This window comes from Euleptes europaea, chromosome 17, assembly GCF_029931775.1.
Source record: "Euleptes europaea isolate rEulEur1 chromosome 17, rEulEur1.hap1, whole genome shotgun sequence".
In the NCBI taxonomy this organism is placed as follows: domain Eukaryota; kingdom Metazoa; phylum Chordata; class Lepidosauria; order Squamata; family Sphaerodactylidae; genus Euleptes; species Euleptes europaea.
The window spans coordinates 12479269-12506915 of NC_079328.1; the positions used below are offsets into that span (position 1 = coordinate 12479269).

General features: G+C 42.1%; 1 protein-coding gene and 1 non-coding gene across 2 annotated transcripts in view; both read right to left on the reverse strand.

Moving 5' to 3' along the window:
- FAM193A (family with sequence similarity 193 member A) overlaps window positions 1-23310 on the reverse strand; it is a 51658-nt gene extending 28348 nt beyond the window's left edge. The window contains exons 1-8 of the mRNA XM_056862641.1: window positions 23185-23310; window positions 18966-19040; window positions 12015-12127; window positions 11414-11662; window positions 6791-6944; window positions 6518-6700; window positions 3865-4101; window positions 1317-1503 (exon numbers count right to left, since the gene is read on the reverse strand). Of these exons, the coding sequence (XP_056718619.1) occupies window positions 1317-1503; window positions 3865-4101; window positions 6518-6700; window positions 6791-6944; window positions 11414-11662; window positions 12015-12127; window positions 18966-19040; window positions 23185-23250 (1264 nt within the window). The 5' untranslated portion in view covers window positions 23251-23310. The remainder of the gene's footprint in view (window positions 1-1316; window positions 1504-3864; window positions 4102-6517; window positions 6701-6790; window positions 6945-11413; window positions 11663-12014; window positions 12128-18965; window positions 19041-23184) is intronic.
- On the reverse strand, window positions 30-100 carry TRNAT-UGU (transfer RNA threonine (anticodon UGU)). The gene has a single exon. It is a non-coding gene; the product is annotated as a tRNA-Thr (tRNA).
- Window positions 23311-27647: the final 4337 nt, after the last annotated feature.

The window sequence follows — 27647 nt, forward strand, 5'->3', positions numbered from 1 at the left end:
CACATTACCTCCTATCTGGTCCATTTAACCGGAGATGCCAGGGATTGAACCTGGGACCTTCTGCATACAAAGCAGAAGCTCTACCACTGAGCAGCAGCCCTTCCACTAGGTAGGGTGGGTGTTGAAAAACCTTAGCCATGATAAAAATCCTACATTATCTCCTCTAAGTAGCTCTCTACTCTAACAAAGGAAAACCAAGAACACTGAAAGTAAGCAAGAAAGATCATCTGCAACAGAACTGTAAATCCAGTACTTCATGTCTATGGCTGCAGAAAGGTTATTCTTCTTCCCTCTGGCTGCTTTTCAGCCCAAAAAAGACTCCCTTTAGCATGCTGCTTTTCCAGTTGCAGGGGGAAAGAGACAGGATCCATCTATACTTCCTCTTGCAAATGAAGAAAAAACCCCAGCTTGGGGAAGGCAATTTTCTGTTGAAGAGGGGAAACAATTACGCTTCTCTCCATCTAGCTTTTTCCCATTCAGATGCATTCTGTCCTGGTTGCTTTGGATAATAATACAAAAAGGAAGAAAGAACTCTGAGCCAAAAGCAGGCATACAGAGCCACTGAAACACTGCTCTGGAAAGGCGCGAACAATGGTGCCCTTCCTTAGCACCTAATTCTCCTCCTCCAATAACAGAACTGAAGTCACACAGAAATGTTCAGAAAAGCTCCAACCTAGAAACAAATGCAGTACTTTGAACTCTGGTAAGAATTAAATAATTGGTTGAAACAGATGGGCTTAAGCACATCTAATTTGTTGTGTCTACTATTTATAAGACCACATATGTTTTTTTAAAAAATTATTTACAAATGAACATCAGCACAGACTCTACATTACTCCAGAATATGTATATATTGAAGCTGCAAATTATGCACCATTATGTATCTTCATGTCTTTTGAATAGATGTTTTATTTACACAACTAAAAACAGTTCATTACTATTGAAACCTCCCCCACCATCGCACAAAAAAGGAATTATTATACAGAAACAGATGTGAATGAACCATTTTTATAAATTTTGTTACTAAAGGTAAAGATCTGATGGGATTCTGTTTGACCTACAGCTCACAATATCTGCTAAGCTCTAAATTCTTACAATGCCAGAATGTAACTAGCACAGGCAAAACAGACAATTCTTCAGTTCTGCTCTGTTCTTCTCTCATATTGTTCAACAATTAACACCTCCAAAAGGGAATCTAGAAAGTAAATCTTGTTCAGAACAAAGAACAAAGCAGCTTTACTGTGAAAATAGTCTTCAATAGCCAGAATCAAAATGCAACTTTTTAGAGTGAAGCAGAATGATAACCTTACCCTTACCAGGAAGCACATCTTGCAAAAAGGCAGAGGAATTCCAGTTCTTGTCATTCATGACTTCAGATCCCCAAATGCTTAGAAATTTAGAACTTTTCCAGTCTGGAGTATTCCCAAAACAACTTGGGTAGATATGATCTTGGAGTGATGTGTTGAGCACTTGATACTTGTTTGCATGATTCTGGACCAGCGCCTACAACAAGAGTATTTTCTAATTAACATTCTTCTTATTTCCGTCCACTCAAAATCACTAGTCACACTCCTGAGAAAATGTTATGATGGAAGAAGATTTCAAACTTTGCTGAGCAGACTGACAGGGTACAAGCTATGGCCATCTTGGTCAATGTGAAGCAATTAATATAACTTCTTGATATGCCTTCCTAGGGCTCTGTCAGTCACACTGATTGACATGCAAGAATAGAGCAGACCCTGTATTTAGGATGTTAATGGACTTTACTTCCCTGCACTCAAATCTGGACAACACCATCTGTGGTAAACCACAAATAAAAACACCTTTGCTGAGGTATGACTCCCATCTGAGATTTTTGGCAAAATTCTGGGATTTTGTTTAAAAAGAAAAGAAAATAACAGTGCTAAACGTGATTCCTGTATGAGAAACAGAATTGGTTCAGTGATATCAATGACCATGAGAGAACAGGTAGAACATTGGTTTCAGAGTCCATTAAACACAGGGTTTTGCCCGAGGCCTCAGGTTTAGGCTACTGTTATTCTAGCAGCTTGTTCAGTTGAACTTTGTCATAGGATTTAATTGGAAATATAATCAAGGGGTATTCAGGATTGCTTGTTCTTTTCAGAAAATGTTCATCTGTCACTGTTATAACAAGACAAATTGTTCCACAAGATAGAACCCACAAATGCATCCCATTCTAGTGGAGGAGAGGGGCCAATGGCTTCAGTCCTTAAAAAATAATCTGGTGAATGGAAAGAACTTCCTTCCCTGTGAGGTCATGAACAAAGTCTAGGAACCTCAAAGGTTGAGCCACAATAATTAAAAATAATATTACAAATATATATTATTAATTGCAATTGTGCTTTAAATTGTTAAAAACATAAACCTCAAAAGGTAAACTTCATACACATGAAACAAAGTTTCCAATTTGGTTATAACCCAATTACTAAAATATATTTTCTTATATTATTTTTCTATCCCTAGGTTTCACATGCAACCTGCATTGAGTGTTACAGATTATGTAATTTACTGATTGTAGGAGTGTGTATACACTGTATTGTGACCACTAAAGAAGGCCCCATGGGCCCAAATGCGTATGGTCTTGTTTTTTTTTTTTTTTACTGTGCAGCCAATTTAGCTGTTTCATGTGATTCCTCATGTGTTGAGGTTTATGTTTTTGATTATTTTAAAGGGCAATTGCACTTAATAAATATTTGTAACATACTTTTTAATTATTGTGGCTCAACCTTCGTGGTTCCTAGCCTGTTTTATGTGTATAGCTCCCTTTGTTTTATTGGTGTCATGGACGTCACCAAGGATCTTATTTTCTTTGAGCTTGCCTAAGTCCAGGAAGCTATACAACTATGCACCACGATGTTCTTTGACTTCACTATCACAAGCAGGCATTTTTGCTTCTTTGTCCCAGAAGCCTTTGGTGCAGCTTGAAATCTCTTTGGAACCCAAGACCACTTTCGGTCACTGCAGGGATAAAGTGAATAAAATAAATAAATAAATAAATCTTTCATGCTGACACATCCTCTGTAGCCATTTTAAGAATTCTACAAGCTTGGGGCTTATTTCTCAGACTGAATAACCCCCCAAAAACTCAACATCTGCCCTCTGTATAAAACAGGAACCAGGAGCAGGAAACCACTTATTTTTAATCAAACTGTCAAACTATTCTCTATCCATGCTGGAGAAAATTTACAAACATATTACTCCCCATGCGAACACCCTTGAATTTCCCCTTATAGAGAAGTTCATAATTCAACCCTCTTAAAATTAAATACACAAATCCATTACTCTTTTCTTTGCTCTAAGTTTAGTAGCTTCCTGTTCCTTTTCTCCCTTTATGTCAACCTTTGCAAAAAGATAATACTGGCACATCAATCACATTATAAACTCGGGATCCTATTGTCCTTGCTGGCAGAAGTACCCCATTGCCATTTTCCTCTTTCCATGTGATCCTGTGATCTGCTGTATATATTCCTTTTTTTTTTTTTTTTTAATATTCCCTGGCAGGCCAGAAGGCATTTTTGACAGAATGTTTGCAAGTAGAAAATCAAAGTTTTTCACTCTTACCTAAAATTATAGTCTCAACACAAAATTAAATTTGTGTAACTGAAATTCTATAATTGCATTCAATTAATAGTTTCATGTGCTTTTGTTTTATAAGAGTTTCAGCAACTATTTATTTAAGATCTGTAAATGATCATAAATTGCAATGATCATAAATTGTGTCTCCTTAATTAATATTTGATAGCATTTGCTGAGTGAGCAAGTCAATTATTTTTAACTGGTCAAATGCAGCAGAGCAGAAATCGTTTCCTGGAAATCTGCAGACATCTGCTGTGATAGGCTTACCTTACTCTGTGTAGAGGAGGAAGCTGCATATAATGAGGGATGGATTAGTGGAGGAGGTAAGTGAGGAAGAGTATGCAAGGGTATTTGTCCATGGATGTGAGGATAAAGGTGAAGAGCAGGATGGGCAGGATTTTCTGAGATCCTAAACTGATGCCCAGCAGGAAGACATCTTGTTTCAGAATCAGAGGCTTCCTGTTTACATACATGGCATTCACAACAAATTGAACCCTGATCAGCCTGCAAGTAATTAAAAAAAAACAGAGTGTACAAGTTGAACCATACAGAAAAATTACAAGAAGTAATTTGTTAAATCTCAGAATGTGTCACATTTATAAAAAAAAAACAGGCTAAAAGCCACATTAATTTTATATGAGTTACCACCCTATCTTCAAACCATTGCTCAGGTAAGGATGTGGAATAGTCATTGGTCTATATCTTTAGGCTCAAATATGATCAGTGACATCAAATGTCAAGACCCTGTCAAAATAAAAAAGGAAATACATATATGCATGCATTTCTGTGTGAGCAAGTGTGGTGTAGTGCTTAAGAGTGGCGGACTCTAATCTGGAGAACCAGTTCGATTCCTCACTCCTCCACAGGAAGCCTGCACGGTGACCTTGGGCCCGCCACAGTTCTCTCAGAACTCTTTCAGCCTACACAGAGGCAGGCAATGGCAAACCACCTCTGAATATCTCTTGCCTTGAAAACCCTATGGAGTCGCCATAAGTAAGCTGTGACTTGACAGCACTTTCCACCCCCATATGCATTTCTGTGCTACCCAATTTTCAAACTATCTGTTCCAATAAATAGTAAAGAATGTCACAAGAAATAAGGCAGGCCCCACCCCATAGCGCTTACACTCTAAATTTTGATAGGAATTTAAGGGATTTTTGCTTATTAGTAAAGCAGCTAGGACAACTTGTTGGGTATTTACATTTCAAAATAATAAACAGTGTCATATCAAGTGGTAAAGCCACACACACACACACACACACACACACACACACACACACACACACACACACATATATATATATATATATATATATATATATAATTTTTTTTCTAGCAAAGGCTACAAGAAAAACAGCAAGCTGTGTGAATGATGGTTTTGCAGCCTCTGGTGGTGAAGAAAGAGATCAGCAAGTGTCCTAAATTTAAACTGCAGAACCTAATTCTGACATGACAGACATAATTAGGTTTTGCACACTTATAATATCACACACGTTATTGTTGAAATCTGTTATAAATAGCTGAACTTCAGTCAGCCAAAGAATGAGTCAGTAAGTTCTTATCCATTGCTGATCAGCAAATGAACACAGTAACATACATATCTGGAAACAATATTTAACAGGGATGGTTAACTCTTGGTCTGCAGGACAGCTCCCTTCCCTATTCATTTCACCCCAACAATCCTACCCAATTATAATCAAGATATGGTCAAATCCCTACCAACAATTTATCTCAAGAAAAACAAAATAGTTGAGTAGTAAAAAATGTATATCTACACTCAGTGTGATTATTCTGCATTGTCTGCTGTGTTCTTTCGTGTGTGTGAGTGTAGCAGTGTGCATGTTATTTAAAATGAACTGTTTTGCAAAGTAACCGAAACAAAAAATATGTTCTTGCCCTGATTTTGACGGAGAAGTAAAAATGAGGGGAAAAACAAGAATATGGATAACAAAGGGTGTGACAGAATGGAGTTCTATGGTATTAAGCCTTGTGTGTGTAAAGTGCCGTCAAGTCGCAGCCGACTAATGGTGACCCCTTTTGGGGTTTTCATGGCAAGAGACTAACAGAGGTGGTTTGCTAGTGCCTTCCTCTGCACAGCAACCCTGGTATTCCAAATACTAACCAGGGCTGACCCTGCTTAGCTTCTGAGATCTGACGAGATCAGGCTAGCCTTAATAAAGCTTAATTAAGCTTAAAAGAAAAGATGGATTGGGAGGAACAGGGAATTGGACATTAGGTATTCTGGGAGGGAGTTCTGGGTATAACGGGCTAAAATCTATAAACAGGAGAATGGGTGGAGTCATTTAATGAAGGAAAAGAGCTTCAGTGGGTGAAAACAGTAGAGTTGAAGGGCAAGCAAGGAACTCTCAGGATGGGAATGCAGCGTATTAGAGAAGGGAAGACTCATGGGGAGCTCTGAAGTCAAAGGGTTGTGATTACTATGGGAGAGGACAGGAAACCAATGCAGGAATATAAGGAATGGTTTCACAGGGTCTGAACAGACAGCAGTGATTTAGTTAGAAGACGTGACAACAGAAAGTCACAGAAAGAAGACTGCTATAGTTAAGGTGACAGCCACAGTAAGGGATAGATTTTTGCAAGGCTCTACAGAGAAAAGCAATATCTCATGGTAGTGCATTGAATATAAAGAGTAAAGGACAGGGAGAAAACCAAGATAAAAATAATGTTTGTAGAACAGAAGGCAGAGTATTTCCCCTTGCTGGTTTGTATTTTAGAAACCTCTCTGCCTACATACTATGCCAATGGTTGATGCCCAAGATAGTGTTATTCTTCTGAAGAATATCCAATACCTGAATAACTCAGGCAGGTTAGCTGCCTCCATTACAGAAATGCTCAGACAAAGAGGCAGAATATAAATTACACTTAATAAAATGTGCGTCAAGAACAAAGTTAGCTGTACCTGCTGAGGGGTGTATGATGGCAACGGACCATCCCTTTTGGCTTCCCCTTCCCTTAGCACATTTCTGCCAAGCATTAAATTTCCCTCTGAGGTTTTTGGTATTTCACTATCATTTTCAGCGCCTGCTTCTTCAGCATCATCTTCTGACGAACTGCTACTAGTACTGCTTCCCCGGAGAGAGTGCTAAATAGTTTAAAGGCAAAAGATATATCTCTCAGGTTACACTGGAATTCATCAGACAAAAGTACAAAACGTATTTCAAAATAACAGTACCTCATACTTCAATGCCACATTCTCGACTCCACCATTCAGTTCACTGTGGATTCCATCAACATTTCTGACAATGTCCGTGTTATCAAAGTTACTGAAGGGGTAAATATCAGTAAGTTTTGCTGATAGTGGTGCAACATCTTCATCTTCACTATTACTGCGAAGAAAAAGCCTGACTTCTATAAAATGCTCGATCAGACATGAGTGGCAGAAGCAAAGCTAACATGTATGATTCTCATTACTTTACAGTTAGGAAACTTCATCTAGGAACAAGGTGGCTGCTGCTTAAATTTTACTTACAGAAATTAAATTTTGGGGGGAAAATACTTAGAAATGCTGGATTTGAAAACGTGGATAACAATCTTGTTGACAGGCTTAACATTAAGCAGTACAAGTTACTAGCTTGAAAGCAAAACCTGTACCATAAAAGGAGAGATCAAGTAATCTGATACAGAGCAATACATTGCTAGAAATATCACACAACGAAAATCCTACAACCAAGGATATTAAAGATACAAACACAAAGTACAATGTGGACACAAAAGGATTGGACGGTGGGTAGCCTTATTCTCAAGCAAGACCGTTTCATATACCAAATTTTAAATAGGGATGTTCCCCTGGATTCCAGGACTCTTCTTTTAACTTATTTAAAAGGAACAGTAAGGCAAGAGTTGTTATTTCACATTATTAGAATGTTTTGCATAAAGCTTTACTAAGAGTCCATCTGAACTAACAGCCAGTGTGGAGTAGGGGCAAGAGTGTCAGACTAGGATCTGGGAGACTCAGGCTCGAATCTCTGATTTGCAGTGGAAGCTTGCTGGGTGACCTGGGCCAGTCACACACTCTCAGCCTACCCTACCTCACAGGGTTGTTGTGAGGATAAAATGGGGGAGAACAGTGTAAGCCACTTTGGGTCCCCATCATGGAGGAAAGTGGGGATATAAATGAAAAACAAAATTCAAAAAAATCCATGAACTGCCACAGGATTCACTGGACTTGCAGCAAAATGTTGCTGGATGTTTCAAATTCATTTTAAAATGCACTATTCTGTGCCCCTACTTGCAAAGATGAGGTGGGTGGCAACTAGAGATGCGGCATTTTTAACTGTAGCCTTTTGGAATGCCCTCCTCTTTGAGCTTTCTCCTCACCTTTCTCTCACGTCCCTTGTCAATTGGCAAAGTGAGGGGTCTCAGAGAGCAGAATAGGGGCCAGCCACTTTAGCATCAAAAGAAACAAGATGGAGATGTGAGAGAACATAAGAAATTCCCCCACAAGTACGTTAACGTAGCTCTGGGGCTAGATGAGTAACATTCTGCTGACCACATCCCACAGCAGTCTAAGTGCCCTGCCTACTAAAGTGAATATGAGTGGTACAATGTGCATATTCTTACCTCTTCAACTCCATGCCATACGGGAAGTTGAGGGTGGGTGGATGGACACTGGAACTGCTCCTCTAACCATAATTTAATCTCCACCCCCCAATTTCAGGATACTATAAACCAGTGATGGCGAACCTTTTAGAGACCGAGTGCCCAAACTGCAACCCAAAACCCACTTATTTATCGCCGAGTGCCAATGGGGCAATTTAACCTGAATAATGAGGTTTTAGTTTAGAACAGGGGTGGGGAACCTTTTTTCTGCCAAGGGCCATTTGCATATTTATAACATCGTTCGGGGGCCATACCGGGCGTAGATCTCCTGGTGTGTGTGTGGGGGGGGAAGCTAGGGTTGACAGGTCCTCTTCACCACTGGCGGGAGGTTTTGGGGGTGAAGCCTGAGGAGGGCGGGGTTTGGGGAGGAAGACTGCACAGCCATAGAGCCCAATGGCCAAAGTGGCCATTTTCTCCAGGGGAACTGATCTCTATTGGCTGGAGATCAGTTGTAATAGCAGGAGATCTCCAGCCACCACCTGGAGGTTGGCAACCTTAGGGGAGGCTATGCAGAGAAGGCTTGGAGGGTGTCTCAGCTCCCCCAGGTCTTCCACCTCCTCCCAGGTGGGAAGGCAGCCAGTGGTGGGCCCAGGCAACCAAGGTGCCAGGGGGGCGCAGCTTGAAGCCTGCGGTCGATCTGCAAGGAAGGAAAGAAGGAAGGAAGGAAAGAAAGAAGGAAAGAAGGAAGGAAGGACAGAAAGAAGGAAAGAAAGGGAAGAAGGAAGGAAGGAAAGAAGCAAGGAAAGAAGGAAGGAAAGAATGAAGGACAGAAAGAAGGAAGGAATGAAGGACAGAAAGAAGGAAGGAAGGAATGAAGGACAGAAAGAAGGAAAGGAGGAAGGAAGGGAAGAAAGGACAGAAAGAAGGAAGGAATGAAGGACAGAAAGAAGGAAGGAATGAAGGACAGAAAGAAGGAAAGGAGGAAGGAAAGGAAGAAAGGACAGAAAGAAGGAAGGAAGGACAGAAAGAAGGAAGGAAGGAAAGAAGGACGGAAAGGAGGAAGGAAGGGAAGAAAGGAGGACAGATAGAAGGAATGAAGGAAGGAAAGAATGAAGGACAGAAAGAAGGCAGAAAGGAAGCATGGAAAGGAGAGAGAGGGGGGGAGGGGGAGGGAGGGAGAGGGGGGGAGGGAGGGAGAGGGAAAGGGAGGAAGAGAGAGGGAAAGAGAGGGAAAGAGAGAGAGAGAGAGAAGGGGAAAGAGAGAGAAGGGGAAAGAAGAGAGAGAGAGAAGGGGAAAGAGAGAGAAGGGGAAAGAGAGAGAGAGAAGGGGAAAGAGAGAGAGAGAGAGAAGGGGAAAGAGAGAGAGAGAGAGGGAAAGAGAGAGAGAGAGAGGGGGAAAGAGAGAGAGAGAGAGAAGGGGAAAGAGAGAGAGAGAGAGAGAGAGAGAGAGAGAAGGGGAAAGAGAAAGAGAAGGGGAAAGAGAAGGGGAAGGGGAAAGAGAAAGAGAAGGAGAAGGGGAAAGAGAAAGAGAAGGGGAAGGGGAAAGAGAAGGGGAAGGGGAAAGAGAAGGGGAAGGGGAAAGAGAAAGGGAAGGAGAAAGGGAAGGGGAAGGGGAAAGAGAAGGGGAAAGAGAAAGAGAAAGAGAAGGGGAAAGAGAAAGAGAAAGAGAAGGGGAAAGAGAAGGGGAAGGGGAAAGAGAAGGGGAAGGGGAAAGAGAAGGGGAAAGAGACGGGGAAAGAGAAGGGGAAAGAGGAGAGAAAGAATAGGAGAGTGACAGAAAAAGGAAGAAAAGAGAGAAAAGCCTTCACACACACACACAGCCGGCTCCCTGCGACCGGGCTTCAGCCTTCCCACCCCCAAGTCCACAAAAGTCCTCCACCTGATCGGCTCCCACGCGGATGCTCCGGCCCCGGGAGGGAGCGATTGGCTTTTTCCTCTTCTTCCCCCCTCCCTCCCTCCCTCCCTCCCTCTGCGGCAGCCGAGAGAGGTTTCAACCCCTGTGCCGCGTGGCGTGCAGGGACGCTTCTCCTTCCCGGCTTGGGAGAAGCGTCTTCCTCCCTCCCGCCTCCCGCCTCCTCTTGCCGATGGTGAGAGGGGGTTTAAAGGGGCCGCAGCGTTCCTGCACGCTGCGGCTTCAGAGAGGGCCGTGCTGCGCTGCGTTTCTCTGGCAGCTGCAGCGGAGCCCAGTCTGGGCCAGGAGCCTTCTTACTCCTCCTCCCAGAGGCTCCGGGGGCTGCTTGGGCGCAAGTCCCGCCGGCCGCCACCGCAGCACGCCCCCCCCCACCGCACGGGCCGCTCCCGCTCCCCGGCTCCGCTTCACAGGCCGCTCAGCTGGGCTGCGCGCTGGGCAGAACCGGGGCGGCGGCGGCGGCTCCTCTTGGCCGAGTGGGGGAGGCGCCGCAGGTGGCGGCCCGGCCTTCAGGGGCCTTTTGCAGCGGGCGGGCGGGCAGGCGGGCCCTGAGGGCGACTGCTCCCGGCTCGCCCGCTGTCCCCGCCCCCGTTCTGAAGCGCCTCCCAGTCCGACCTCAGGCGTGAGGAGCCAATCCGGAGTCGCTGCGGACCGCCTGTGGCGCGGGGCCAGGCAAAGCCACGCCTCGACCCCTCGCCTCCAGCCGGGGAAGGGGAAGGAAGGCTGCTTCCCCGGGGGGGTGAGTGGAGGCGGCCGGGCGCGTGCCGGCAGAGAGGCTACGCGTGCCAGAATCGGCACGCGTGCCATAGGTTCGCCAACACGGCTATAAACTGTTATAGAATATATTGTCGAAGGCTTTCACGGTCAGAGTTCATTGGTTCTCGTAGGTTATCCGGGCTGTGTAACCGTGGTCTTGGTATTTTCTTTCCTGACGTTTCGCCAGCAGCTGAAGATGCCGGCCACAGCTGCTGGCGAAACGTCTGGAAAGAAAATACCAAGACCACGGTTACACAGCCCGGATAACCTACGAGAACCAATGTTATAGAATATGCCTGTTTCAGGATGCAATTAATTACGGTCAGAAAAAGCACTTTTCTTTCAAACCTATCTGCCTTGGGAGTCCTTTGGCTACAAACTGATTAGAGTCTTTAAAATCTTATAAAATCCTGGACAAGGGGTTCGGGGGGGGGGACAAATAGGAAACTGATGCCGGGGGGGGGGCAGGGGCATGGGTAGGGCTCAAACAGCCCACTGCAGATGTAGAACCTCTGTGTATTGCCCTATGGAACCTGATCCCAAAGCTGTTCATTTTGTTATAACCGAAGAGTTAAAGAAGATTGCACTCACAAAGCTGGATCAGAACCGTTATCTGCCAGAATGAGTCTTGGTCTCTCTGCCTGCTGTACGTTAAAGGGGGAGCTGGAACCAGACCCTGAGCTTCCAGATGACATGCTAGGTAGGGGGATTTCAGACAGATAGTCTGGAGCAGAATCAATCTGCAGAGTTAGCTGGTTACTGTGGATATCATCTGTAACTGGTGTATCCATGATTCCACACATAAGAATATGAGAAAGGCTGCAGTCGTCACAAGTACATCTGTTCATGAATAAAAAAATACAACAATATTATCAGCATTACAGGTCTCATTCAATTCCTTTGAAACATACTGGCCACATTCTAGCTGTAGTAGGAAGCCACTAGTCCCATGTAGTAATTGGTGGCCAGCTTCACCCCCGTTTACAAATCACTTAACCAACCATACCAATACGTAGGCATGATACAGACTGAAACATGCATCATGGTACGCATTAAGCACTGGTGACATATGCCAAAGACTACTTATGGAAGCTGATCAAGGCAACCAGTTTGTGCTATTCACTGTCTTTTGTTATCCAAAACACTGATATCATGATCTTAAAAAATAACAGTTAAAAAGTTATAAGCTCACCTGCGCCTATAATTGCAATTGGGACAATCAGAAATACTCAGTCGTGATGAAAACAGATGTCTCATCGTGTCTGTGAAGTTAGTTTCTCCAACCAGTGCTTTCTTGCTATTTAACTAGAATTTGCAAGGGAATATAAATAAGTATGTACTGAGAATTATTTTTGGTACTATTTTAATTAGTTGACAAATGTATAGAAAAATATTTTACCTTGAGAAACAAAATTCCAAAATAAAGGAGATTACCGACTTGATAAAATAGTTTGGTCAGTTAAAAACTATTTATATACGACCACAGTTAGAAACACAGCCCCTCCACACCCCAAACATGCAATTTCACAGGCTCGCTAATTACCATTCCTTGTGGAGTGAGTTTAAATTGCCTTTAAAAAGAAAAATCCATTACACATGCTGAGGGCAGCTCGAAAGATTGAACCAATACTTTCAGTTTTCCATGTCACGTGAAGCCTCTTGCTTTGTGGCTAAAACTGAGATCCTGCAATTATGAGCCAGTTTGATTTATTTACCTTTTTTGTCAATTTTAGCCATTAGAAGTGGGCTTTAGTCTACGAAAGTTCATGCAACGCTAAATATAACGATCTTTAAAAGTACCATATATTTCTTTTTTGTTTTAGTTAGCTCCTTGGATTAGGTTACTGTGCTATTGTTTGCATTTGTAAGAAGCTGCAACTAGTTATCTGTGAGAATGAAACAGATTGAAACAAACATGCAGTTTGTTTCCAGGTTCCTTGCTCCAATCTGGAAATAAGGCTGAATTACAAGTAATTTTATCACGAATAATTTTTTTAAAGTTTTTATTATTTTTAATAATATCACAACAGTATGCATTGTATTGATTTAAAAATATATATAAACATTACTAATTTAATCAATGCCAAAAAAGCAAAAGAAAAGAAAAAATGTTGACTTCCCCTCCATCCTCCTCTATCCGTTTATACTCTTAATATTCCCCTTTGCATATATTTTAATTTGAATCATTCACTATCCTAGGATTATATCATATACTTCAGCATTTAGAAGCTAATAATAACACACTTATATAAACCTTTACGTTTAGATTAATTCAAATCCTTGGATATTTGCTAGGTTAAATTCATTTCCACAGTACATTCTCCATACCTCCCATTCCCCCATAAAGTCTCCATTGTCCTTTTGATTTATTAATGCTGTCAGTTTAGCCATTTCTGCTAGTTCCATAATTTTATTTATCCTTATCATGAATAATTTTTGAGGACTTCATTTTATGAAATACCTCTGCTAGGGCTGAAACTTAAATCCAATGAATGGGTCAGGGGCGTTGAGTGGCTTCTTAACCTTTGCCCTGCTAAAATCCACTAAACCTACTCTTTTTTTACTGTTTCTTATTTTACTCATTGTGCTGAATTTCAGCAGTCAAACTGCACATAAGGAAAACATTAAAAAGCCACTTCTCACCTTTACATTGCCACCTCAGCACCTGTATTGCAGGTATATTTTTTAAAAATGCATATTCCACTTAAATTTAATAGGTCTAATTTTCCAAGGTAAAGATATTTATGATCCTGTGTGTATTTACATGAAGTAAACGTGAGTAAACGCATATAAGATCAAGGTCAGTTCGAGCACAAAAGGAAACATAAGCCTTTGGCCTTTTAGGGGAAGAAAGGGAACGTTACTTCTTCAAAGTTACCTCAGAGTAGAAATATCACCAAAAAACCCATGCACTTTTGATTCCTTCTTCCATTTCTTAGTCAGCTAATCCAAGAACGGCAGTTTTATACGCATTACTTTAAAACAATATGCCATTAAGGTTTTTTTTTAAAGAATAGTTTTTAAAATTTAAATTCACATGCTGGGCAGGGCGGGTGGGCTGATAATGTTGTAGACTTGTCTTCAAGGTTACTCTCTTGTATTAAACACTAAAAAAAAGTTACTGGGGTGGAGTGAGGCAGAGGCAGTGGATGGCCCTTGTGCCCCTTCCAAGGTTATCTTTGGTCTCACACTGTGGGAAGCAGGATGCTGAAATAGATGGCACATTACTCTGTACCACTGGTCTATTTCATAAGAACTCTTTTTAGCTCTTACTAGCAAACCCAAAGTAGGCAGCTCCATCCAGGATCAAATCCCAGATGCAAAATGCTGTAGTATGCAATTCTTCTCGTGTTGGAAAGTGCCAACAAGCCACAGTTGACTTATGGCGACCCCGTAGGGTTTGCAAGTCAAGGGGTGAACGGAGGCGGTTTGCCATTGCCTGCCTCTGCATAGCAACCCTGGACTTCCTCAGTGGTCTCCCATCCAAGTCCTAACCAAGGCCAGCCCTGCTTAGCTTCTAAGTTCTGATGAGATTGGGCTATCCTGGCCTATCCAGGTTAGGGCATTAAGCATTAGCAATGTTAAAAGTATCTGATACAAGCATGAACCCCTACACATCTTACAATGAGGGAGGGGGGAGCTGAGCAAAGGAACAGGCTCCATCTGTGATGTTTCTACCTCTTCCTCAATTACTTTTATGTACATGTCCCTATGGGTTTACACACGCTCCATAAACATACACTCCAGCCTAATGCTAGTCCTTGGCCTGAACCCCTGGAAAGTGGCTGGATACAGTAATGGGCAAGGAAAATTTCTCCCACTCATGTAATTCACACAATCTGCAGACACATATGCACAAGGGTCAAGTCAATCACATTAATTCAGCCAGCAGAGCCCCATACAAGCCTGTGTTGCTCACTAAAATATTAGCAAAATCCCAGAGGCAAACTTTATACACCTGTGTTTCCTTTTTTGGACACTGCCTTATTTGGAAAATGAACATAGGCAGTTACTGCAAGAGACCATCAAGACAACCAACAGTTTATTTTCAGCCTATCCTCCATCCCTGCAAAGAACACCCATCAATTCAGAAAAGCTGCACCCAACCCCAATCCTGAATTTTCTGGACTTCACACTAACAGGCATGGAGGAGCACCATTGCTATGGTGAACAATGTTCAGCTGGAAGCCAGATGACTTTAGCCTCCATAGATTCTGAAGCACCCACATATTTTCTTTTTTCATGAAAGAGTATATCATGGAGCAAGCATTGACAAATTTTCACTGGCTCTAAAAGCCAGCCCAAAAACTTAGGAGCCAAACTCTTTTTTCAGCCTTCAGGATTTCATATTTTAATTACCAAATTTTCTAATAATTGTTACCACAAAACTTAATCCTAACCTCGTCCCAGTTTCTAGTAATTTTATAAAACCTATGACAAAAGGATTGTAATATATAAATAATACATGGGGTAACCCAAGTTGTAATCATCACAATAAAAACCTAATTTCTATCTCTAGCCAAATTTCTCCCCAGTTTCTCATTGATTTCTTTAAAAATTCCATTTAGCTGAATATTGGAGCCAGTATAGAAAGCAACTAGTTCAGAAATGATCTCATTCACCACCATGAAATGGTGCTAAATTTATATTTAAACAATCAATGACAAGAGTTTCATGTATGCCATTTTATGCCATACAACAAATCATTCTGATGCAAAACAATAAATAAGCTTTCAGTTGGATCCAGCCAGCTTTTTCACTCAGCGTGGTGTAGAGGTTAAGAGCGGTGGACTCTAATCTGGAGAACCGGGTTTGATTCCCTACTCCTCCACATGAGCAGCGGAGGCTAATCTGGTGAACGGGATTTGTTTCCCCGCTCCTACACATGAAGCCAGCTGGGTGACCTAGTCACACTCTCTCAGCCTCACCTACCTCACAGGGTGTCTGTTGTGGGGAGGGGAAGGGAAGGTGATTGTAAGCCGGTTTGAGTCTTCCTTAAGTGGTAGAGAAAGTTGGCATGTAAAAACCAACTCTTCTTCTTCAATCTTGGTCAGTTCCTCTCCTTATTACAGCTTCCATTCCATATTGCTTTTATCCATGCAGGCCCCATAATCCCAAATCATCTTCTTTGGTGGTCAAAGGGTATGGAACAATTTGAGAGGGGGATATTTTTCCAAGGACTTTTTTCAATTTTTCCGATGGTAAAATTAGACCATGCAATGAGGAACTCTTATGAAATACTTGTCTTTTAGAATGAGTAAAATGCTTCTTAAGGTAAGGGTTCTCACATTCAAAATGTATAGCATAAAAAAGTCTGAGGATCTTCCCAGTTTTCCAGTGTTTGGGTAACAATGAAAGATAACTCTTATACTGTTGACATATACAACATTTGCATTTTTTTATTTAAATATAAATAATTGTGGCAACAAGTAATATACTATTATGTGTTAAATAATACATTAAAGAGTTTATTCTTATAAAGTTTAGCTTAATATCCATACATGGTGGCAGTATTATGACTCTGACAGCGCATTCGTGACTTCTGAGGACAAAAGTCCTCAGGAGGCCAGGAAGGGGCTGTGCCGGCGTTGGGGGCCCCCACGTCGGTGTCTGGGCTATTTACGCCGCTGTAAGTGGCCCCAACACCGGATGGGAGGCCTGGATGCTGGTCTCCTGGCACTGCCGTAGCAGCCACCCCGGGACATCGATGGGGCCTTCCCACCGGCGTAAAGTCCTGTGCCGGCGTTCCGGGGGGGGTTTTCCCAGCATCCCAGGGGGCATTCCCGGGGCGTGCCGGGTGGACGTTTAGGCAGCTCCCGGTCCCCTTTCAGCCCGCCACTCCGGCGGTGAGAACAACAGTGCTGCACCTGCTCTTTAGCAGGCACAGCCTCGCTGTTCTCTATGGGACAAAAAGCCCGATTTAAAATTTTAAAAGCCTTCAAAATGCTTTTTTCAAGCTTTCACAGCCTGGGAAATGGGTTAGAAGGCGCCACAGCACCATCCCCAGACACCAACAGCCCAGGAACGGGCTGTGAGAGTTTCTATACAAACAATATACTTTTTTGTCGAAGGCTTTCACGGTCAGAGTTCATTGGTTCTTGTAGGTTATCCGGGCTGTGTGACCGTGGTCTTGGAATTTTCTTTCCTGACGTTTCGCCAGCAGCTGTGGCAGGCATCTTCAGAGGAGTAACACTGAAGGACAGTGTCTCTTAGTGTCAAGTGTGAAGGAAGAGTAATATATAGTCAGACCCTCAAACCCAACCTGACTATATATTACTCTTCCTTCATACTTGACACTGAGAGACACTGTCCTTCAGTGTTACTCCTCTGAAGATGCCTGCCACAGCTGCTGGCGAAACGTCAGGAAAGAAAATACCAAGACCACGGTCACACAGCCCGGATAACCTACAAGAACCAATATACTTTTTTGTTTACTACAGAATTTGTTTTCTGCCTTTGTTTGAAGCTGTTTTGGAAGTTCCAACCTGAGGCGGCAAGACTCCTCTCTAAGATCAGCCACTCAGAACACGTAACTGCAGGGCTGCATCAATTGCACAGGCTACCTATTTGTTTCTGGGCACAATCTCTCAGGGTACCACATCTCTCAGGGTACTCCCCTGAACAGAACATGGAGAAACAGAATGGTTTCCAATTGGCAAAGGTGTCAGACAAGGATGTATTTTATCTCTCTATCTCTTCAATCTATAGGCAGAACATATAATTAGGAAAGCTGGATTAGATTTAGATGAAGGTAGAGTGAAAATTGGAGGGAGGAACATTAATAATTTGAGATATGCTGATGACACTACATTATTGGCAGAAAATAGTGAAGATTTGAAATGACTACTGCTGAAAGTTTAAAGAGAAAGTGCCAAAGCAGGACTACAGCTGAACATCAAGAAAACAAAAGTAATGACTACAGGAGAATTACACAACTTTAAGGTTGACAATGAGGAAATTGAAATTGTTCAAGACTTTCTATTCCTTGGCTCCACCATCAACCAAAAGGGAGACTGCAGCCAAGAAATCAGAAGGAGATTGAGACTGGGAAGGGCAGCCATGAAGGAGTTAGAAAATATTTTGAAGTGTAAGGATGTGTCACTGGCCACCAAGACTAGATTAATTCATGCCATCGTATTCCCTATTATGGGTGTGAAAGCTGGACAGTGAAGAAAGCTCATAGGAAGAAACGTGGTGTTGGAGGAGAGTGTTACGGATTCCGTGGACTGCCAAAAAAACAAATCAGTGGGTTATAGATCAAATCAAGCCTGAACTGACCCTAGAAGCTAAAATGACTAAACTGAGGCTATCGTATTTTGGTCACGGCATGAGACAACAAGAGTCACTGGAAAAGACAGTCATGCTAGGAAAAGTTGAGGGCAGCAGGAAAAGAGGAAGATCCAACAAGAGATGGCTTGACTCAATAAAGGAAGCCACAGCCTTCAATTTGCAAGATCTCAGCAAGGCTGTCAAAGATAGGACATTTTGGAGGACTTTCATTCATAGGGTCACCATGAGTCGGAAGCGACTTGACGGCACAACACACACATTCTCTCCTGAGCCATTTATGCTACTCAAACAGCTTCTTCCTTAAGATGTTCTTGCTTATGATGGTCTGCACAGTCACAGGAAGATAACAGGCCTTTTCCATGGCAGGCCCAGTATTTTCAAATAGCCTGCCACGCTGGGTGAGGGCACCTTTCCTCACTGCATTTTGGAAGGCATGTAAGACATTCCTCTTCCAGACAGCATTTGGTGGAGAGTGAACTTTTCCAGCTGATCTAGCTGTGAGTTTGGTGGTCCTGTGTGGGTCCGTTTGCTAAACCGGACCCACACAGGACCACCTGTGGTTTGCTAAACTGTGTATTTTAATCTGTGTTAATTTTGTCTAATTTATGCCTTTGCAATCTGGTTGATACACTATTTGTCAATGTGAGCTCAAGGAGATGAGGTAGGATAGAATTGTCTTAAATAATTATATGTTGTATGTTCTGTGTAAAATAATTTAAGGGAGAAAATAGCATTGGCTATTTTGAGGGACGTGCATGGGGTTTTTTGAAGACAGATGTATTATACACCAAAGAATGCAAAAAGAATTTTCATACAAAAAAACGAAGATTAAGTAATGCAAGGAAATACTCACCTGTTCTATAAAATGGCTCTGTTTATAAAATTCCCAGTCTTCTTTCAGCAAATGTTGTTTTGTTCTCATTGCTGCCTAGAACAAAATTAAATCAAATTAACTGGATAAATGCTGCCTAATTTCTACTACACCTATTTCAGAATACATGCTGGTGAAATATATAAGTAAGCCAGCTAACAGCCCATTCCTGAGCCCTGCAGCAGCCAAGGACATGGCCACAGTGCCGTCACGGCACCTCCAAGGAGGTTTTGTGGCTGCTGCAGGCTTAAAAAGGGGCATTTTTAAATTAAAAAATGTAAAAGAGAAAAGCGATGCTGCGCCAGTAAAAACCTGTCACAGCACCATTGAGGCGTAAGGAGGAATTCTTGGGCTGGAAGGGGTTACTGACGGCTCCATCCCCCAGAACCCCCCAGGAACGCCCCCCAGGATGCTGGTGGGAGGCCATACCAGCATCCCAGGGCCACGCTGCCTTGGCTGTACAGGGGGGCTGGCATGAGTGCCCTAATGTTGGTGTCCATGCCAGTCTTGGAGGCACAAGTGGCAGACGCTGGCGCAGGCCCTTGCATGCCTCCTGAGCACTTTCGGCCCCAAAGGTCAGGAATGGGCTGTTAATGCCTTAATTACTATAATTACTACAATTGTGACTGGAAGCAAAATGTTGAGAACCCACTGAATGACACATTACTTAAGCTGATCTCTATCTTTCATTATCATGAAACCAATTATCACAAGGCTGATGGAAGAAGGAAGCAATTTCATGACATCTCGTTCTCCACTGCAGCTTCTTGACATGCATACTGATAACTCCATGCAGATCCCATGACATTAGGAATAAACTTCCCAGGGTCAGAAATGGCCGCTGACAGAAGGGGAACACCAGGAAGATAGGTGATCATCAGGGCCTTCCACTAATAGATCGTGGGATCTAACCCGTGATGTCTCACAGTATAAAGTTAAAGAATTATGCCGTTTTGCACATTGTCCTTCCTTAGCATCTTACAAGTTACATTTGTTTAACTCAAGAGCTTGCAAACTATAACAGCTCTTGCTATTTGATTTTTCTTGAAAGAGGATCAGAGTCTACTGTGAAGATGTTTTTTATCTTAAAAGCTGCATTACATATTGCTTATCTTTAATTTTGTACTTATGATAGTTGAAAAATATCAAATTCATGTTGCAAACAGTCCATGTTGCAAAAAACCTAAAGTGCAAAGAAGACTAAAGTCAGAGGAAAGATTCACTAAGAAATTTATGTCCCCCCCTCATAAAGCAGCTTTTTTTCCTAAACAGCATATGCAGAATCAGAAACTGGCATCCAAACAGACTATGTTCATGTCCAAAGCATTTCTGTATGCTCACAGAGAAAGCATTACAATTTTTCCTCTCAGCAACAGTTATTTGAATCTCATGGAAGTCTTGAGATCACTGTTTTAAACGTTAATTAATCTGGAATGTAGCCTTGTTACTACTCTTACATGGTAAAAAGCCTTTTCCAGTATGACACCTCATTTGTGGAGGAACTTTTGAGATACCTGTATGGCACAAATGTCATCTCTGGCAACAAATCAAAATACAGTTTGGTGTCCTTTTGCGGGTTTCCTGTCTGCATTTTATTACTGTCTTATTTTATTTGGAGAAATGTCTTACGTGAACAGATAAGGTTTGGATTGTACATACATTTATTTGAAGTATACAAGCTGTCTTAAAAGCTTATTAAATGGTAAAAGCAGGAGATTACAATGTATAATTAGCGTCTTCATTTTGTAGTGTCACAATACTCCAATAAGGAAAAACGGACAACTTAAAACATTTATCCTTTGTTGCTGGTCAGTGAAATCCTTAATGATGCATAAATGTTTTGTTGATTGTTAATGAAGAACCAGTAATACACGTCTTCAAATAGCTCATTTTCTTTTACATTTTCTGACAATACTTACTATTTGAACAACTAACTACCTGAACACATGAATACATGAAGCTGCCTTATACTGAATCAGACCCATGGTCCATCAAAACCAGTATTTTCTACTCAGACCGGCAGCAGCTCTCCAGGGTCTCAGGTAGAGGTCTTTCACATCACCTACCTGCCTAGTCCCTTTAATTGGAGATGCCAGAGATTGAACCTGGGACCTTCTGCATGCCAAGCAGATGCTCTACCACTGAGCCACAGCCCTTCTGGCTCTGAGTAAGATCACCTTACAACCATTTAATAGACAAAGAAGCAGTAAAGATGAAGCAACCTAACTGGAGTACGAATGCAACATCACGACATGTGACTGGTGTCATCAAGAAACCAACTTCATAGTACAGGGCAGCCCTAGGCTGATAGTACTGTATCAGCAATCCGTACTGCTACCAGTGTGTACTCTCCCTCCATGCTGTTCAGCCCTCCAGTTACGATCCTGTTCTCAAGTCCTGATCTGTGCCCCTGGCTATAGAGATGAGGCAGGTGATGATGAGACAGAGCTTTTTCAGCCATGGGGCCTTGTGCCTACCTACCCTACCTTTAGGCACCAGGCCAAAACATTTCTTTTTACCCAGGTTTTTACCTGTGGGTTCCATTTTAGGCTGCTCCTTGTTGGTTTTTATATCCAGGTCTCTGAAGAGACAGCATATAAATTGCCACTTTCTTGTACTTAAGAAACCTGATGAACAATCCAGTGATGCTGGAATTTTAAAATAATTTATTTAAATAATTGAATCCAGAGTGAGCTTCCCTTGAAAGTTGTGGATTCTGGTTTATGAACATACTGTAAGTAATGCTCAAGTTGTTTTTGGTAAAAATAAGCATGCAAATGAAAAATGAAACACTCTTGTACATCCTTACAAATGCCACTTTGTGCCATTTAACTTATGTTTCCTGCATAAAGTATCTTGTGCAGTAGCTTAACTTGTTTGCTGAATAAGAGAACATGGTAGGTCATGCCTATTAAAGGATGAGAACAGTTTAGCAGCTAACAACCAAATGACAAGTCATGCAGAGAAGTTTGTGAAAGTGGAGTGTGCTACTGGCAACAGTCCCTTACTGCAACAACTTGATAGTGGGGTAGTGGTGGTGGGGGTGAACAGAAAAAAATGTCGCATCTGGCAACCTATTTGCCCTTTTGTTTTCAGATAAGTGTCCAAAAATGCCAGGATACACATTTTCTCACCTTGTCTAGAGGCTGGTATAAGCATCAAACTCATATAGGTAATATGTGGATAATTTGCTTTGTGTGTGTTCCATATCTGAAATAAACCACTGCAGAGATATCAGCAATACCTGAGACGGTGGTCAAAAGCAAGCATGAACTCACAGGCACTGCTAACCCTGTTGAGCCTAGCCAGCTTGCTTATGTCTAAGCATCCAGGTTTTCAAGTACTGCACCTTTTCTGACACATTATAATACTTTGTCTATTGCTTTATTAATGTCTGAGATACAGCGTCCATCATCCAAACAGTGCATATTTCATATTCTCTTGGGAAAGCACCAAATGGCTACAAAAGTAGCCATATTTTTTGCAAGGGTCACATAACCTTCATATATAATGAAGACAAGGAGCTGATTTCTTTCTTGTTGACACAGTATATCAAGACCCCATTTCTTCACTGGCAGTGGAAGACCTCAACAGGGTCAGAACTGAACGTAAGCCAATGAAGCCTCTCTTGGTGGTTTGTCTCAGATCTGCAATGCACAAAGCAAAATTCTAAGCCATTAAAGGAAAGTCACATGCTGGGTTTTTGCAGGTGAACTCAGCTCCAGCCTCAGGCCCCTCCCCCTGCTGAACATTTGGACAAACACCCATCTGGTGCAAGTGAAATACATCCTAAAAGTTATGTTAGGATCAGATCTTATTTTAAGTATACGGACACATTATTTTATCTACTTACTGGACCCTAGACGAGAAAAACATTTTCCCAGGTTTTCTGAACTATTATCGAATTATCCTGAGGGGGGTGGGGAACGACAGAAGAGACATCTCATTTTTTGTTGCTCTCCTCACCCACTATTAAGCTGTAGCCTTTAAAAATATATAACAAGCCCTAACAGCCTAGGAACAAAAGGGGATGCTTGTGTGGTTGTCAGTTAACTGGCACGGTCAACTAGAAAGTTGCATGGCAGTTACCACTACCAGGCTACAAAGTGGCAAAAATAGCACTCATATTAAAACCATACACAAGCTTTGCATTAACTTCTGCTGTTGTCAAGAGGATAAAATGCCCATATAATATACTTACCTGTTCATCAACATAATCATCTATTCTTTTCTGACGTTCGAGCCATGCTTCAGCAACTTGCCCCATCTCCTGTCCCAACTGGCAATACTGTTGTAGCAAGGTACTCTATCTCCACACAAACTGGGCGTTATTCCTAGCCAACAAATTAAGAAAGCTGTTGTAAGAGACTATTCACCTAGAGCATATAAAAATATTCAGTAGTATTCACTTGCAGTTTTAATAAGTCAGCAGTGGAGAAATTCTAAGACGTTTTAAGGTTATCAAGTAAGCAGTTCCACACAAAAAAACTATACTTAGGACTATACTTGTAAGGACAGGTCTTGTCTTGCAGAGCTGGAACAGCTTAAATATCTTGGAATAATGGCTAAAATATTACTACTACAATACTGAAAACCTGGTCCACCTGAAAGTTATAGATTTGGACTTCCCACATTCCTGGCTCCAAATGGAAAATTTCACAAGTCTCCTTTTAGGCACACATTATAAAGATGTATGTTCACTATAAAACTGTATGTCTTAAGAGCCATTCATAAGAACATGAGAAACCTCAATGGATCAGACCAAAGGTCCATTTAAAACCAACATCCTGTTTTACACGGGGGCCAGCCAGCTGCTGCTAAAAGCAAGCTACAGAGGCCCAAGGCTCTCTCTCAGTAGTGGACCCCAGTATTGGTATTCAGAGGTTTACTACCTCTGAACATGGAGGCTCCATTTCGTTACCACAGCAAGCATCCATCAAGGTGGCTATCCTCCATGAATGTGCCTAACCCCCTTCACAGTCAATTAAACCAGTGACCATCGCTATATTCTGTAGCAGTGAATTCCACAATCTGATTGTTCCAGACATATTTATTTTGTTTAGCCAGTCTTACAAAGGTACATTAGAACAAGTACCAAATAGGAAACATCTCAGCACCTCTCCTAAATATAATTTGGGAATAAGAGGAATTAGCAACAACACAAACACTCATTTTATGAACAGTCATATGGACTGCAGCAACATATTTGCATTTAAAAATAACTGGTTGAATGCTGTGTGCACATCTCCTGAAACTCACATCCTTCATGCCCTTAGAAAAAACTTATGAACAGCAGCATTTGACAAGGTCAGTTATGATCTATTGACCCACTGCCTCAGCAATATTGGGGTACATGGGACAGCCCTTCAAGGGTTGCTCTCATTCCTCCAAGATCAAGGACAGAGGCTCAGGGAGAGGGTGTCACCACGATGCCCTTTGGTATATGGAGTCGCTCAAGGGGCAATCCTCTCCCCAAAGTTCTTCATTTAACATCTACATGTGCCCCCTCGCCCAACTAGTCCGGAGTTTCTGGCTGGGTTGTCAGCAGTATGTGGATGGCAGCCAGCTTTATCTGTTGACGGATGGCCAGCCGGATGATATCTGATACATTGGCCAGATGTCTGGAGGCCATGGTGAGATGGCTGAAACAGAGTCGGCTGAAACTGAATCCATCAAAGACCGAGGTCATGTGGCTGGGCTGGGGAGATTCAGAGGTGGGACGTTGGCTACTGACTCTTGATGGTATGCAATTACAACCACACCAACTGTCAGGAGCCTGGTGTGATTCTGGATGCCTCCCTCACAATGGAGGCACAGGTCACAAATGTAGAGTGGCATTTTTCCACCGCTGCCAAACAACTGGTGCCCTACCTGTCCCACCCTGATCTAGCCACAGTGATCCATGCAACGGTCACCTTTAGGCTGGATTACTGTAACTTGCTCTATGCAGGGCTACCCTTGAGGTTGATTAAGAAACTTCAGCTGGTCCAGAAGGCAGCAGTGAGGGTCCTTACGGGGACCCCATGGAGAGTGCATATCCAAATGGTGCTCCACCAGCTGCACTGGCTTCAGGCTGAACACCGAATCAGGTTCTAGATTTTGGTGTTGACCTTTAAAGCCCTAACCTGTCTGAGACCGTTGTACCTGCAGGTCTACCTCTCCCAATATCTCCCCCAGAGAGCGCTATGCTCCCCTAATGACAACTTACTGTAGTCCCCAGCTGTCCCCAACCAGAGCCAGAACTTTCTCAGCTCTGGCTCCAACCTCGTGGAACTCTCTGTCAAGTGAGACCCAGGCCCTGTGGGACCAGGCTCAGTTTGACTGGTTACCCTGTGAATGTCATTAATGTGAAAGCCGCCATCTGAATTTTTTTAGAATTGTTCAATTTTAGAATTTTAAATAATGGGATTTTAAATACAATGTATATTTTATGGTTAAGATGTATTGTTTGTAGCCTATTATATTTTCTAGTTGTGAGCTGCCCTGAGCCTGACTTTGGTCAAAAAGGGGTAGGAGAGAAATAATAATAATAATAATGTGATGGTCTGTCACTCCGTTTCATTCTTACACCTGAAAAGATTGTCTTCTAGAACAGATAAGGATATCCACCCTTAGAACCCATCCATTTATTGTTATTTATAGTCAGGGTGGATGTGGTTTAAATCAAAGCCATTCAAATCCCTAGTCAGTAAGATTATATTTAAATCATGGTTTTCTACATGAAGACTTGTGAAGTATTCTTCTCAAAAGATTTCACTTTCAATTGTACTGCTTGCACCTCCCTCCTCACACTTAACTCCTTGTACAAATCTATTCCACTCCAAACAATCTTCTATTCATTGAACTTCTTGAAATTTAGCACTTAAGAGATAAGGGGTTGATTCTATGTACATAGATTTGCAAAGGAACAATGGGATTAAGGACTTTTTCTGAACTATTTATTTTATAACATTCTTGCAGTGAAGAAGAGGCATGTTATCTCTGCAGACACAATTTCACAGTTCGGAGAACTGCAAAACCAAACATCTGTGATAATATCTTCTAGATAGAAAAACTGCCTAAAATAATTTTACAGAATGGAATTCATTTACCAAAAAAAATTAAACATTGTATGAATATACAGCCTCATGCTACATAATTAAAAACTAATCCTTATTTCATGACGAATAACCTTTGGACAATAATGCATCTTAAACAGATTTTTCCTCAAAAAGCGTTTTATGTTAAAAATCTGATTTAAATTTCTTAAAATCCGATTTTTTAATTTTAAAAATAATAATTTATTTGTATTAACCCTGTTTATAGTCTGCCTTTCTCACTAGGACTCAAGGCGGATTACTCACAGCAAGTCAATACAAGCAGTAGGATGGGACATTCAATAAACAATGCAATAGGATTAGGACTGTAGAAGTTTGGAAGCAACCAGAAATCTAAAAGAACTGAAGCAAAGAATATTAACTCTACATATTAAACAGTGCAAAAATTACATAGTAGGATGTTCCTATTTACAGTAAGCTATACACTGTGGTATAGACGTTTGGATAAATAAACTCTGTGAACCATTTTGTACAGCGCAACTCTACTACCTATGTAGAAAATTCCTCCTGAATAATTCAGTTTCGCATAGTTTGCAGAATGCCAGGAGAGTGGGAGCCTTTCTGATCTCCTTAGGCAGGCCATTCCATAAGATGGGGGCCACATTTTACAGGCTGGCACCTGCAGAAGGCCCTGCTCTGGTGAACGAAGCTGTCATAGCAGAGCATGGGGGAGAGGTGGTCCTGCAGATATGAGGGACCAAGGCCATGAAGGGCTTTGTACATGACAGTCAATACTTTGAGAATTGAGCCAGTAACTGATGGGCAGCCAATGGATGGACTGCAGAATGAAAGGAATATGCATGCCCCGGCGCCTACCTCTCAATAATAGCTGAGCTGCACCATTCTGCACCAACTGGAATTTCCAAATTGATATTGAGGGGAGACCAATGTACACCGCATTACAGTAGACTAGTCTCGTTGTTACCATGGCATGGATCCAGATGGCCAGACCAGCTGTATCAAGGTAAGAGGCCTTTTTGTGAGCTAGACTGAGTTGGAAGTCTTTTTTGCAACTGCATTAACTTGCTTCTCCAGCAACAACGTTCAGTTCAGTATAACCCTGAGACTCTTAGCTTAGTCGGCAAGGGTCAGCTGAACTCCACTAAAAGTGGGAAGCATAATGTCTTGCCTTCCAAACCAGCACAGCTTCTGTCTTTCCAGGGTTTCATTTCAATTTGTTCACTCTTAGCCATTTAACCACAGCAGCCAGGTAGCGATTTAGAACCCCTGCTGCATCACCAAGAGATCTGGATAAGAGTGCGTGTGTGTACTGTCTTCATATTGATGACAGCCAACCCCCAAACTATGACTGATTTGGCCTAAGGGCTTTATATAGAAATTGAAGAATATGGAGGATAGGATTGCACCCTGTGGCACCCCTCAGGATAGGCCCCACATTGATGACAGCTGGTTTCAACAGCAACTCTTTGGGTCCAATCTGTGAGGTATGATTTGAGCCAGATCAACGCACATGCCCTGAATCCTACTACTGCCTCCAAGCACCTCAACAAGCTGACATGATCTACTGTATCAAATGCTGCAGATAAGTCCATTAACAGCAGCAAAG